The sequence below is a fragment of the Bos grunniens genome, chromosome 9 (assembly GCF_055505025.1).
Source record: "Bos grunniens cultivar Pamir isolate PY7600 chromosome 9, Bosgru_T2T1.0, whole genome shotgun sequence".
Taxonomy (NCBI): Eukaryota; Metazoa; Chordata; class Mammalia; order Artiodactyla; family Bovidae; genus Bos; species Bos grunniens.
In genome coordinates, this window is record NC_141173.1 from 68,547,055 (window position 1) to 68,562,511 (window position 15,457).

A 15,457-nucleotide genomic window follows, 5' to 3' on the forward strand; every position below is an offset into this window, starting at 1 on the left:
TATAACAGACAAGCAATGGCCTTAATGTAGAAGAACTAAATTAAAACACACATTAACACACAGCTTTTTTCTTTTGTTAGAAATGTGTATTTACTCATTTTATCCCTATTTGCTTAGAGTGGACAGTTTGTGTATCTTTACCTAAAATTGGTTAATAGGTTTGGCCTTTTTGAAAATATGCAGTGCTCTCATTTCAGCTTCAGATTATTTGGTTTGGATGTAGTGGGTGAATTTTTTGTGACAGTAAGCCAGTGCTTATTATGCATGGGGGACTCTAGTAGAAATGCAATATTTTGTACTAATTGCTAACGGAACGATCTGTAATTTCAGCTGCATGATTTGCCCCTTACATGTGCCCAGCTATAACAATCTGAATTTAGTACTGCATTTGTTAATATTAGACACAAATTTATCCTGACACTTTCATAGGCAAAGCCTCAGAAACATTTATTCATGTAAAATATAATCATAGTCTTAAAATATTTGCTTTTTGCTCCCATGCATTTCAGGCAGAGTCTCATTTTATAACTTATCTCTATTGCTTAACAGGAGAATGGTTTGGAGAGGTTCCTTGGGAATCTTGATTATATGATAGGTGTTATGAGTAGTTACTGCACCCTTATCAAAGAACAATGTTTATGTAATGTGAATATTCCTTGTCTCTATACACACTTCAGATCTTCCCTATCATACTGAATTAAATGTGGTTTTAATTTGCATCCCATTTCCAGTGTTTGTTGCCAGACATTTCAGACTTTTTGAGGACAAATGAAAGTAGCTTGTGGTGTAAGTTAAATATTTTGTGTCAGGATAAAATTAGCAAACCATTATGTAAAGGGCACGTTTCCCCACGTGTTTGTCTTATAACTGCATGAACTAGACTTGTACAGAAGCTTTGAAAAAACCCCATAGCTGTCGTATTCATAAGTCTTTCTGACCCATTTGGATATGTGTTAGTATATTACTTGGAGCATACTATAAAACTTAGCCTTCACTTATGGAAATGTGCTTGTACTTTGTTCCCCTAAAAGCAAATACAGAGAGCATAAGACATAGTGTAATAATAGGCCTTTGGACACAGAGACATAAAATGGAATTATGAGTCCTTGAAAGAGCAATTAAATACATTTTCATTTCAACAACGGAAGATGAGGAACCAAAACAGATGGACAGGGGGTAGAATAAATGAGAGAAAAATCCGTATTCATCATGCCTCTTGGCATTCTAGTTCACCAATTTAGTCTGCAGTGTTTTACAGTAAATCAGATCTAGTTCTGCATTCCAGCCCCTGATTTATGCTTGTATGAAGTAAAAACTGAAATTACTGAGAAAACTTTTCCCTGGAAGTTTCTGGAACCATCAGTGAGGAGCCTCAAGCCATACCATTATCAATGAGCTGACTCAATTCCTCTTAGCAATGGGTAGGTTATAAATTCTAAATAAGTTAGAGAAAGAACTAGCAATGTATTCTGAAGAACACCCTACCCTAAAAAGCATAGTGAAATGTCATATTATCAAGTATCTTTCAAGATCTTGAAAGTGAAAAAGAGCACCCTGCTTGCTTCTATCCTGAGAACATCTGCCCAAAATACATGTTCACTAGAGGTTGAATGGGACTTTTAAAATGGTGATAACTCTGTGATCTTCTCCAAAATATTTTTTTCGCTCCTTTCACAAAGACAGTAGTAAACAAATATTTGTTGATTGCTTACTATGTGCAAGACACTTTCTTAGGCACTGTGACCGAAGCTGATTAAGGTCCCTTCTCTGGTGATAGAGAAACAATATAAAACTGCCTAAAATGAAAAGATAGCTTATACATGCATGAGTGTTAAGATAATAAGACAAAGGGAATACAATAGTGATGTGTGAGGACACTAATTTCAGAGTCATCAGGGCTGACTCCTCCAAGGAAGTAACACTTGAGCCCTGGCCCTGATTCTCCAGGAGTCACATAGGTGAAGATGAAGAAAGAAGTGTTCTCGACAGAGGAGACAGCAAGTAAAATGACCTCTTTCTTCCAAACCCTATCTCCCTTTAGGATAGAGAATCTGTAGTTTGTCATCTGGCCCAGTGGTTCTAAACTCTGCTATAGGATAGCATCATCTGGTATCTTTTAAATGTACTGATGCCTGGGCCTTACCACAAACCCATCAAATCAGAGTCTCTGGAGGTGGCTAGGGGAAACACTAGACATCTGTATTTTTGTAAATGGCCATGATTCGAATATGCAGCAAGATGGAGAGCCACTGACCCACAGCAATGCATCTCAAACATTAACATGCAGAGATCACATGGGAATCTTTCTGAAATGCAGATTCTGATTCACTGGATCTGGGATGGGGCCCAAGATCCTAATAAGCTCCCAGGTGATGTGATACAAGTAGTTATCCAACGTGTGGTGCCCAGGACCAAAGAATTAATATTCACCTGGAAGCTTGTTAGAAAACACATGCTTAGTCAGAGAATCAGAAACCAGACCATTCAATCACCTCTCAAATCAGAAATGCTAGGGGTATGGCCCAGCCTTCTGTGATTTAAGAAAGCCCTTCAGCTGCCATTCAAGTTTGAGGACTAAACTGGGTCTTGGTGTTCAGACAGAGTCAATTTGGTACCTAACTGTGTTCCATGATTGGTTCTCGTTTACAGGCCTGTTGAAACTTCTCAAGCACTTACCATTGAGCTGAGGGCTTGAGGCCACAGCCTTCTCTTCCTTTTACTTAGTTTCCATTTAAAGCAAATCCTCTCTCATTCTGGGTAGAAGAGAAAGAGATCCAGCTCTAGTTTGTCAGACCTCACTTCTTGCTTCCAAAGCCTCTGTGTTCACTCAGCTTGCCAGGCACCAGGAGCTTAGAGCACCCTGCAGGTGATGCTCCACATTTACCGGCGTCACCTGCAAAGAGCTGATACATTATAGCCCTGCTAGGGCAGTTTAGTCCCTGTGAAGGGATATTGTGACTCATGTCTAACTGCCATCCTATCAAAAAATCACTCTCTGTACCACTTCTTTGTTTACAAGCATCAGTTAATGGTTTTCTCTCCATTGGGCAGCTCAAGGGAGTTTAGTTTAGAGAACTAATTGAATCCTTGCCAGTTTGGGGCATGAGGCAAAGCAGCTCCAGATCTCAGTATTTTTCATGGTATGTATTTTCCTCTCTTTTAACATGTGTGTAGTTTTGATACCTCCATATGCAGAATGTAAGCTAGAAATTGTATCTATATGCTGATCGCTTATGGTGAACAATGTCAGATTCGTGATCTCCAAAGAAGATCTAGCTTCAGGATCACGGATCAGGCTTGATCACTCAAGATCTTTTGTATAGACAGAGTTTTATTAAAGTATAAAAAGGGACAGAGAAATCTTCTGACATAGACATCAAAAGGGGTATGGAGAGTGCCCCACTTGCTAGTCTTAGCAAGAGAACTATATACTTTTTCAGTTGATTATTACAGTAAATCAAAAGAATGTCTCAGGATTGTAAGGGTCTTACCAGACCCACTCCAACAATATACAATTTAAGATAACAGGATTAGAACTAACAATAGAAAGATCTTCCCAGACCCATTCCCACAATTTACATTTTAAGATGACAGGATTAGTCAGAAGATTCTCAAGAAGGAAAAACATGTCCTCAAGCAGGCTACATTGTTGTTATATAATCACTGGTACAAAGTTTAAGGAAAAACGTCCTTGAGCAAGATGAGTTGTTTTGTTATATAATCATCAGCTCTGGGCTTAAAGAAAAAAACATTTGTCATTTTCTCCTCCTCAAGATCCCCAGACCCCTTTCTCCTCAGGGACCCTGGACTTCTTATCAACCTACCTAAGAACTGACTCTCTCAATACATGGATACATATCATACATATGGTAGCACATGCTTCTTGGCATGGAGAAGCTACACCTCATTTCTCCGATGGGCAAAGAGTGAAAAAAAAAATTGAACTAAAAATCCAAACTGAATAGGTACATTTTATAGTCTCCAAAAGAATCAACATATTTTAATTTTAGAAATTGTACTATTTATGAGTTAGTGTGATAGTGGTGAAGAAACTTTTTTTTTCTTTCTACTACCATCCAGACCCCTTCCACCCATACCAACTTTGAATAGTCCCTCTTTCTAATCATTGAAAAAATACATAGGTGAACACTAGCACTCTCTGCTACTTCAAGAATAACATTTTCCTGACTTTCGGCAGTTATTTATCCACAAGACAGGGTTAGGTTAATCATCAAAGTAGAAATCTGTGGGACTGCATCCAGTCGTGAGTGATAATGCACTGAGTGACTAAAGAGGAGTAGTTGGCAAATACGTAAGTAAGTAAGTGAATAAGTAAGTAAATAAATAGATTTCATCAGGAGGGGAAATAAAACCACAAATTTTAAAGAGAAAAGTTCTTTTGACTTGTTAAAAAAACTCCTTATCAATAGAAGTTAAGCTAAAGAGTCATACAGTTTTTGCATATTTAACACATGAAGTATGTGGAGACCCAATTGCTACAGATTCTCCACAGCTCTATCTAAGGGACCAATCTATACATTTTTAGATTCCAAAGCATATTTTATTCCCAGTTACGGATTTTCTGTACACTGATCAGGTGGCATTTCTGGGGTATTTATAAATGCTGTATTCCAGGTCTTACATCTTCTTTAATACTTAGGCAATGCACTCATTTCCTCTCAAAATCCATTGGCTCCTCTTCTCTGGTTCCTCAGTTTATATCATCATCCACATCTCAGGTTCTGGGTGACAAACATGTCTGCTCTTTTGTTGTTGTTTTCATCTTTTAAAAGTGTTAATTATCTGAGATGAGAAACATCATCTTTCTCAGAAGGATACTTAGCCCATAAAATATTTCATAGCTGAAATCTTTGCACATCTGTCTGGGATGCTTAGCAGAAGTCAATATTCTTTGCCATTTCCCTTTCACAGTTTGTGGAGATGAATGCACCGGCCTTCTTCTCGGTGACTTGGCTCGCCTGGAGCAGATGGCCACAAGCATCAACCTCACTGGCCCACTGCCCGCTCCATATAAAATTCTGTATGGTCTTGAAAATATGACTCAGGAACTCAAGGTAGGTTGGAGCGGTAACAGCAAAAGTTGGGATAAAAGATGACAGAAGCTTCCCCAGGGGGAATTGCCCTAATTGGTAAATGCACTTCCCACTGTCCCAAATTAAGGCAGGCTGCTGTTAGAGAAATTCAGAGGCTTTCTAAACCAATGTTTTTCAAACTTGAGAACTACAATTTACTGATTGGTCTTAAGGGAAAAGAGGCTCATGTACCCTCAGTGTTTGGCCTAAATCAATTTTATTATGTTCGTTAAATATGTGCAAACATAAAATCAGATATGAACTCCTTATACTTAATAGCTCTATAAAATCAAAACAAATTAATTCTTTCAAAAGTCTTAAAAACCAATGAAATTCAAATTAAAAACATTAATATAAAGTAACATGATTTTTGCTGAATGCAAATTGCTACTTACAACAAGAGTATAATACTGACTACTTCCACGCAGGTTCTTTCATCAGCATGTGACATGTGGTAACTCAATTCTACCTTTCCACAATTTGAACTAGAGAATTCCTTGTGAGAGGACCTGAAATGACATTTGGCATCATTTGACAAGTTTGCATGATTTATATGCTCAGTCTGCCCTGTGATCAAACAGGCATGCAAATGTAGGCGCTGAGATCTGGTGGTTGTGTGAATCTCTCAGGTTCCCAACTGAGGTTCCAGAAGTGCTTTCATTAACATTTAAGTGTACTATCAAAATGAAAACACAAGGTGAAAATTTTGTACTGGAGAATGAGGAGATATTTGAAAGTACTTCAACAGGAACTATTTTTGTTGCAGAGGAAACCCCATTCTAAGACACTAACTACTTTCAGTAGTTAATGAGATAAGGCAGAAATGTTAAGGAAATTGAGGTTGTTTCATCTGATTTAAAAAAAAAATGAAAGGTGACAACTTCTATACGATCGAAAGTCTGAAATGCCCAGTATTGTACTTGGTTCTCTGAGGGTTTCACAACCCCTAATGCATGCAGTACTACCTTTAGGAAGGTTAGGGTCTAAATGGTTTAAAAAAATAATTAAACAATTAGCAAAACTATTACCATGAGCTTTATAGGCATTTGACATACAGTAGTAGTCAAGATTGGAGAAATAGATAAGATCCAGAGTAAGCAGGGAAAATATATCATTAATGAAAGTGTAATTTGTTTTAGAACTTGAAAGATAGAAACAATTTCAACAGGCAGAGAATTATTGGTAAGACTGGAGGAGAAAGTCTAAGATTTATTCATTAGGCACTGGCAGACACTCTTCTAGGAAATACATTCTTTAATTCAGACCACAGCTTTTAAAGTAAGTATTATTATCCCTATTTACTAGAAGAAGAAACTAATCATAATGATAGCAAGAATCGGTAGCATGTATTGATGAGTATATCTGTGCTAGGCAATTGACTAAAGTCTTACATGAATTATCACACATAGACTGCCAAAAATCCAAGAAGTAGGAAAGGAGTAATGTATTATCTACATCTTTCTCACATAGTCAAGCAGGGACACTGAGTCATAGAGAAGTTTCAAGTGCAGCAAAAGGTCACATGGTTGCTAGGTACAGAGCTGAGATTTGAAAAAGAGTCAGTGTAACTGTACGGCCTGAGACAATGACACCCCCTTTACACAGCTCAGAGGGGAAACAGCTCAGTCCACCATTGGTGAGATCTCTCTGACGCCCAGCCCATCCATACATACTCTTGCCTCTGAATCTACGAGAGCCATGTGCACAGAGGCAGAAGTGTGAATGAGCAAGATCTGTCTTGGAGACATTAGAAGTCAGGTCTGCTAGTGAAAGATAAGACTGGAGGCTTTAGTGAGGCTGGGTGGTATGAAGGACAACTTTGAAAGCCAGGCAGAGGAATCTGAGTTTACTTTAGAGGCCTAGCATTCAGGAATACAAAGAGTTCTAATAAAGACACTGCTGACCAGTTATTATATATGGGAAGAACACAAAGACAGAAAATTGAGCTAGAGAAGCAAATGCTTCAGTGGGACATAAAAAAATTTAAAGTAATAACTTATGCAATGAATGAATTTCTGAAGGGCCCTCTGAAAGACATTCCAATCTGTAGACCTCAACCAAGCCAGAGGGTTCAATTACCTGTTTCCTTATGGCTGGGTGTTGGTGAGAATTATTTGATTTTCCTTAAATTCCAGTCTTTCTTGGTTCTGTGTTCCTCTTCCATTGTTTAATATCTGGAATCTCATTTTAATATTATAAATCATTAAGCAAGTTAGATATACCCTTTGTTTGGTTCCTTTAACTGTGTCAGTGCCCCCTGGGTTCCAGTCACAGATGACCTGGAACACACACGTGATAGAACAAAGCTGGATTCACTAACTTGATGCCACAAAGGACACTGCACAGCATGTGGGGTTTGGGTGTGTCTCAGTAACAGGGCATTAAGAATCACTCAGGGTATTGGGGTTTATGCTAAGGAGTTGGGGAGCAGTTTCAAGGAAACAGAGGTTTGTGTTGGATTGGGTGCTCATAGGAAGTGGAAATAATTCTGTAATTAAGTATTCTAATGAATCTTATCTGGAAGGAAGGAAGAAAAAGAGAAGTTAAAGCTACAGTTAGTGAGGAAGCAGTGGTCACTCATATTAGCCAGAAAATGGGATTCAGGGTATTTTTGTGATCTGCACAGAGACCATGATTTTATCTGCGTTTAGACAAGATTATGGAGTGGTCTCATTTTTTGTTTCATTCATCACTGTCACAGAGTGATCCCATCTACTGTTAGTGTTGTGAGATTGATAATGTTCAGTAGGAGGGAAAATGTACCAGCTGTGAGTACCAGGCCAGCTCCTACAACACTGACACCATGCAGTTAGTTAGCACCCAGCCAGGTCCTCTGTCAGGGCTCCTGTCCTCAAAGAAAGAAGTGAGAAGCCTATAAACTGTATCTCGGTGACTAATATAGGGGCCTTAAAGATTCAGACACGGCTCATCTTGACTCTGCTTCTTACTGGCTATGCGATCTTGTATATGCTTTTAGGTCTCTTCAAGCCACAGTTTTCTGCCTACAAAATGAAGTAGCATTTTTATCTCACAGAGCTGTTGTAAGAACTAAATGAAACAACGCAAAACAAAAAGACCTGGCACGTAGTAATGTCTTAGACCGCAGCAGTTTGTGTTATTTGCCAGGTTATTCTGCACAGTGCTTTGTGTGTAAGTGCCCAGTTGAAATAGTTCCTCTCTTCTTTGAAGGTGAGAAGGCTAAGTTCTTTGTATATAAAGGAAAAATGTGTTCTGTTAAATGTTCAACCTATGATCACTGCAAGACCATTTACTCAAAATCATATGGAATGAAATCTCTTTCAGAATTTGCTCTCACCTCAGCGGGCCCCAGAGAGGCTCATTCAGTTGGCAGAAGGCAATCTGAACATGCTGGTGACAGAAATGAATGAACTTCTGACCAGGGTAAGTTGGCAAAATCATGCTTCTTCTTAAAGCAGACAGATTATATATAATTAAGGAAAATTACTTCAAATTTCTGAAATGCAAATCTTGTTCTTCCTAAATCCAAATTTGGTGCATGAAATCGATGTATTTTTGACTTGCTACTTCTGCCTCAGATAAAATCTGAGAACCCAGTACCACAAGAAAAGACTGGGATTCAGACTTGGGAAGTATCAAGGCCAATGTTTAGAAATATCAGAATGACAGTATATTTTGTGAACTCTATCCACTAGCTTCCATAGATTCTGGATTCCCAAATCCCTGTCTCTGACTACATAAGGAAAAAGATAAGCAAATGAAAATACTTGTAGTCTCTTTGATTTTATCATGGGATATTTGTATTTGTATATTAATAGAAATACAGTCTAAATCTGTATTGCCCCCCAAAAGAGGAAATCTTTATCAAGAAAATCCAAAGCACTTAAGACACTTTTTAGAGTCAGAATGCAAATCCATGTTGTGTTTATCAGATTTTTTAAGATATTGGGAGTTTTAAATTTTCAAAACTGCAGGAAAGTTAAGGTTCTTTTCCCTTGTAGAGAATGAAGAAAACAGCATAAAGTTCGCCATCTTGTGGCCAGAAAAATGCATGAACTGGAAAACTGGCCTGGAATTTAGGGGTCCAGTTTGATTCTCAAAGAACTTTAAATGACAAAAAATATTGGAGCTAGAAGGTTCTTGCAGATTATCTAGTCCGTTTTTTAAAGAAGAAATCCCTCAGGCCATAATACCAAAATGACTTATGAATGGCTGTATTCAAGGACCTCAGGAGGACCTAGCTTATGGATTCCAACAGTTGCAATGCCATTTCCACCTAACCTGCTGCTGGCTTATTAGAATTTCCACAGGGAAATCAAATGGAATTCTCAGCACATGATGCTGAACAATGGCCCTCAGGTTACAAACAGCCTACTAAACACTTTTTCAGGATTTCTTCCCAGTGATGTGGAATGTACAAATACAAAATTTCTTGACAAACGTAGTTAGATATTAGATTAGTGAGTCCATTTATCTCATATCAATTTAATATTTTGCAATTTTATGTTTGTTCTGTGAATACATTAATAAGAACTTTTAAGCGGATCATGCGAAAGTAATCTCAGTCAACAGGCACACACGAATGTTCCCCACATACAAAGCCCAAGCTAAGTGTTGGCAGGTGACAGATTAAAAACGAGGCCCAGTCTGTCTTCAAGGAGCTTGTAGTCTCATGTGTGTGTGTGTGTGTGTGTACATAAGCATTTAAATGTGGAGACAAGTGCAAGTAAATATGTAATACAGCATGAAATAAAAGAATGTAACAGAAGTACACATAAATGGATTAATTTAGTCTTGTTAAGGGTTATTAGGGAAAAATTCCATGGAACAGTGGCATTTCATTCACTAATTCATTTAATTAATTCTTCCTAAGGATTGAATATGTTCTGGATACTATAACAGAATGACAGACACTGGGAAAAGAGGTATAAGCAAATGTTGTTGCTGTCATTGAGCTGATTACAGCCAAATGATCTGAGCCTTTATTATTACTATTCCTTTGTTATTTCTTAACCTACATCCTTTCATCTTCCCAGAAGCCTCTCCCATACTAAATTTCTTAAAATGGACTTAGTATTTTTGAGTAGTGTAAAGCAAAATTGACTGGAAAATACTGAGATTTCCCATATGCTCCCCTGCCCCAAGATACAAATAGCCTCCCACATGATCAACTTCCCCCCACAGAGTGATACATTTGTTACAACAGATAAATCTACACTGACAAATCATTATCACTCAAAATCATAGCTTTAGGGTTCACTCTTGGTGTTGTACAATCTATAGATATTGACAAATGTTTAATGACATGTCTCCACCTTTATAGTGTCCTTTAGAGTACTTTTATGGCTCTAAAAGTCCCCCATGCTCTGCCTTTTCACCTCTCCGTCCTCCTTAACCCCTGGCAACCACTGCTCTTTTTACTGTCTCTGTATATCATATAGTTAGAATTATACAGTATGTAACCTTTCCAGATTAATTTCTTTCACTTAGTAGTATACATTGAAGTTTCATTCATGTCTTTTGGTGTCTTGATAGCTCATTTCTTTTTAGTGGTGAGTAGTGTTCCATTTTCTGGATGTACCAAGTTTATTTATCCATTCACCTACTGAAGGACACCTTGGTTGCTTCTAAGCTTTGGCAATATTTGAGTAAAGCTGCTATTAGCATCCAAATATATGTTTTCAATTTATTTGTGTAAAAACCAAAGAATGCAATTGCTCTATCATATGGTAAGAGTATGTTTAGTTTTGCAAGAAATCACCAAACTGTCTTCCAGAGTGGCTGTACCATTTTGCATTTCCCAGCAGCAATGAGTAAGAGTTCCTATTGCTCTGCATCCTCACCAGCATTTGCTGGGGTCAGTGTTTTGAATTTTGGCCGTTCTAATAGGTGTATGCTGGGAAAGTCTGAGGGCAGGAGAGAAGGGATTGTCAAAGGATGGTGGGATACCATCACCAACGCAATGGACATGAGTTAGAGCGTATTCCCAGAAACAGTGAAAGACAGGGAAGCCTGGCGAGCCACAGTCTGCCCAAGAGTCAGACACTACTTCGCAACTAAACAACAACAACAGCAGGTGTATAGTAGTATCTCAACTTATATTAATTTACAATTCCCTAAGGACAGACGATGTTGAGCACTTTTACATGCTTACTTGCCATCTGTATAGCTTCTTTGGTGTGATGTCTATTCAGGTCTTGCTGTAGGTTGAATGCATGTATCCTCTCCACAATTCCTATGTTGAAATCCTAAACCTCCCCCGCCTCAAGGTAATGATATTAGGAAGTGAGGCTGTTGGAAGGAAATAGGTCACTAAGGCAGAGCCTTCATGAAGGGAATTCAGTTCAGTTCAGTCGCTCAGTCGTGTCCAACTCTTTGCGACCCCATGAATCCCAGCTCACCAGGCCTCCCTGTCCATCACCAACTCCCGGAGTTCACACAAACCCATGTGCATCAAGTCAGTGATGCCATCCAGCCATCTCATCCTCTGTTGTCCCCTTCTCCTCCTGCCCCCAATCCCTCCCAGCATCAGAGTCTTTTCCAATGACTCAACTCTTCACATAAGGTGGCCAAAGTATTGTAGTTTCGGCCTCAGCATCAGTCCTTCCAATGAACACCCAGGACTGATCTCCTTTAGAATGGACTGGTTGGATCTCCTTGCAGTCCAAGGGACTCTCAAGAGTCTTCTCCAGCACCACAGTTCAAAAGCATCAATTCTTTGGTGCTCAACTTTCTTCACAGTCCAACTCTCACATCCATACATGACCACTGGAAAAACCATAGCCTTGACTAGACGGACCTTTGTTGGCAAAGTAATACCTCTGCTTTTTAATATGCTATCTAGGTTGGTCATAACTGTCCTTCCAAGGAGTAAGCATCTTTTAATTTCCTGGCTGCAATCACCATATGCAGTGATTTGGGAGCCCAAAACAATAAAGTCTGACACTGTTTCCACTGTTTCTCCATCTATTTCCCATGAAGTGATGGGACCAGATGCCATGATCTTCGCTTTCTGAATGTTGAGCTTTAAGCCAGCTTTTTCACTCTCCTCTTTCACCTTCATCAAGAGGCTTTTTAGTTCCTCTTCACTTTCTGCCATAAGGGTGGTGTCATCTGCATATCTGAGGTGATTGATATTTCTCCTGGCAATCTTGATTCCAGCTTGTGCTTCTTCCAGCCCAACGTTTCTCATGATGTACTTTGCATAGAAGTTAAATAAGCAGGGTGACAATATACAGTTTTGACGTACTCCTTTTCCTATTTGGAAACAGTCTGTTGTTCCATGTCCAGTTCTAACTGTTGCCTCCTGACCTGCATATAGGTTTCTCAAGAGGCAGGTCAGGTGGTCTGGTATTCCCATCTCTTTCAGAATTTTCCACAGTTCACTGTGATCCACACAGTCAAAGGGTTTGGCATAGTCGATAATGCAGAAATAGATGTTTTTCTGGAACTCTCTTGTTTTTTGATGATCCAGCGGATGTTGGCAATTTGATCTCTGGTTCCTCTGCCTTTTCTAAAACCAGCTTGAACATCTGGAAGTTCATGGTTCACGTATTACTGAAGCCTGGCTTGGAGAATTTTGTGTGTTACTTTAGTAGCATGTGAGATGAGTGCAACTGTGCAGTAATTTGAGCATTCTTTGGCATTGCCTTTCTTTGGGATTGGAATGAAAACTGACCTTTTCCAGTCCTGTGGCCACTGCTGAGTTTTCCAAATTTGCTGGCATATTGAGTGCAGCACTTTCACAGCATCATCTTTCAGGATTTGAAATAGCTCAACTGGAATTCCATCACCTCCACTAACTTTGTTTATAGTGATGCTTTCTAAGACCCACTTGACTTCACATGTCTGGCTCTAGGTTAGTGATCACACCATCGTGATTATCAGGGTGGTGAAGATCTTTTTCGTATAGTTCTTCTATGTATTCTTGCCACCTCTTCTTAATAACTTCTGTTAGGTCCATATCATTTCTGTCCTTTATCGAGCCCATCTTTGCATGAAATGTTCCCTTGGTATCTCTAATTTTCTTGAAGAGATCTCTAGTCTTTCCCATCTGTTGTTTTCCTCTATTTCTTTGCATTGATTGCTGAGAAAGGCTTTCTATCTCTCCTTGCTATTCTTTGGAACTCTGCATTCAAATGGGAATATATTTCCTTTTCTCCTTTGCTTTTCACTTTTCTTCTTTTCACAGCCTTTTGTAAGGCCTCCTCAGACAGCCATTTTGCTTTTTTGCATTTCTTTTCCATGGGGATGGTCTTGATCCCTGTCTTCTATACAATGTCATGAACCTCCATCCATAATTCTTCAGGCACTCTATCAGATCTAGTCCCTTAAATATATTTCTCACTTCCACTGTGTTATCATAAGGGATTTGATTTAGGTCATACCTGAATGGTCTAGTGGTTTCCCCTACTTTCTTCAATTTAAGTCTGAATTTGGCAATAAGGAGTTCATGATCTGAGCCACAGTCAGCTCCTGGTCTTGTTTTCGCTGACTGTATAGAGCTCCTCCATCTCTGGCTGCAATTAGTCCCATATAAAAGGGGCCCCAATAAGATCCTTTGCCCTTTCCTGACCTTGTAAGCACAAAGTGAAAAGACACTACCTATGAGATGTTATTTTGTATTTCTTGATCTCTAGGACTGTGAGAAAAAAACTTCTGTCATTTACAAGCCACCTAATGTGAGGTATTTTGTTATAGCAGCAGACTCTACCATCTGGGCTTCCCTGGTGGTTCAGTTGGTAAACAGTCTGCTTGCAATGTGGGAAACCCAGGTTCAATCCCTGGGTTGGGAAAATCCCCTAGAGAAGGGAATAGATAACCCTCCAGTATTCCTGCCTGGAGAATTCCATGGACAGGGAAGCCTGGTGGGCTACAATCCATGGAGTCGCAAAGAGTTGGACACGACTAAGCGACTAACACTTCACTTAAATGACTAAGACATGATTTTTCTAAATTTTTAATCAAGGTTTGTCATCATTAAGTGTTCCTTGTGTATTTTGGACAACAGTCTTTTATAAGATAACAGTCTGGGACTTGCCTCATCATTCTCTGGACAATATTCATCACAGTGAAAAGTTTTTAATTTTAATGAACCCCAGGTTATCAGTTATTTCTTTGACTGATTGTTTTGGTAATATCTAAAATGTCATCACCATACCTAAAGTTATCTAAATTTTATACTATGTTATCTGGGAGTTTTATAATTTGCATTTTATATTTAGATCTATTATCCAATTTGAGTTCATTCTAATACTATTTTAAAACAAAATTTTTATTTTAAAACAGTTTTAGATTTACAGAAAAGTTATTGCAAAGATAGTACAGAGATTTCCCATATACTCCGTACCCAGTTTCCTCTACTGTTAATATCTTAGTATGATGCATCTTTCACAACCAATGAACTAATATTGATTGATTATTATTATTAACTAAAGAGTCTACTTTATTCAGATTTCTTCACTTTTACTTAATGTCTTTGTATATTTCAGGATCCTATTCAGGACACTACATTACATTTAATCATCATGTCGTCTTAGACTGTGTCCTCTAGACTGTGACAGCTTCTTAGACTTTTCTGGTTTGTTGATAATTTTGACAGTTTTGACAAGTTCATGTATTTTGTATGATGTCCCTCCACTGGGGTGTTTGCCTTACGTTTTTCTCATGATTAGAATAGAGATATGGGTCTGTGTGGGAAAGACCACAGAGATAATGTATCATTTTATCATGTCATATTAAGAACCTATGTAATCAGTATGTCTTATTACTATTGGTGTTTATCTTGATCACCTGGCTGAGGTCATGTTTGCCAGATTTCTCCACTGGAAAGTATTCTTTTTCCCCATTTCCACACTTCAATACCATTTTTATCCACCCATTCTTCACATTTTGTAACTTGAAAAGCCTACAAATAAGACTTCTGTAAGTAAATATCTCCGTGATGAAGTGAGGATGGGGAAGAAATAAAAAGGAAATCCTCACTTATGAATTAACCTTGTCCCCACCAGAAAATCATGGAGACCTTCAATATTCAAGTCAAAATGATCAATTCTTTCCTTTCCTGTGGTCAAGCTGCACGATAATTAAAAGTTGTATTGATACCCATGGAATCATAACTAGAAGACTAAATGATGTAAATGTCCAATGTGTATGCCTGTGTTGTGCTTAACTGCTTAGTTGTGTCCAACTCTTTGTGACACTATGGACACTGTAGCCCACCAGGCTCCTCTATCCCTGGGGATTCTCCAGGCAAAAATACTGGAGGGGGTTGCCATGCCCTCCTGCAGGGGATCTTCCCAATGGCTGAATCTACCAATACCTTTATCTCACAGCCATGAATGATTCAGCAGTTGAGATCAGAATATGAGAAGTACAGGGGCCAT

At 38.7% G+C, this 15,457-nt stretch overlaps 1 protein-coding gene across 3 annotated transcripts in view; it reads left to right on the forward strand.

Moving 5' to 3' along the window:
- LAMA2 (laminin subunit alpha 2) overlaps window positions 1–15,457 on the forward strand; it is a 707,472-nt gene that overhangs the window by 533,061 nt on the left and 158,954 nt on the right. For all 3 annotated transcript variants that reach the window (XM_086317880.1, XM_086317878.1, XM_086317879.1), the window contains 2 exons: window positions 4,933–5,075; window positions 8,397–8,495. In XM_086317880.1, the coding sequence (XP_086174006.1) occupies window positions 4,933–5,075; window positions 8,397–8,495 (242 nt within the window). The remainder of the gene's footprint in view (window positions 1–4,932; window positions 5,076–8,396; window positions 8,496–15,457) is intronic.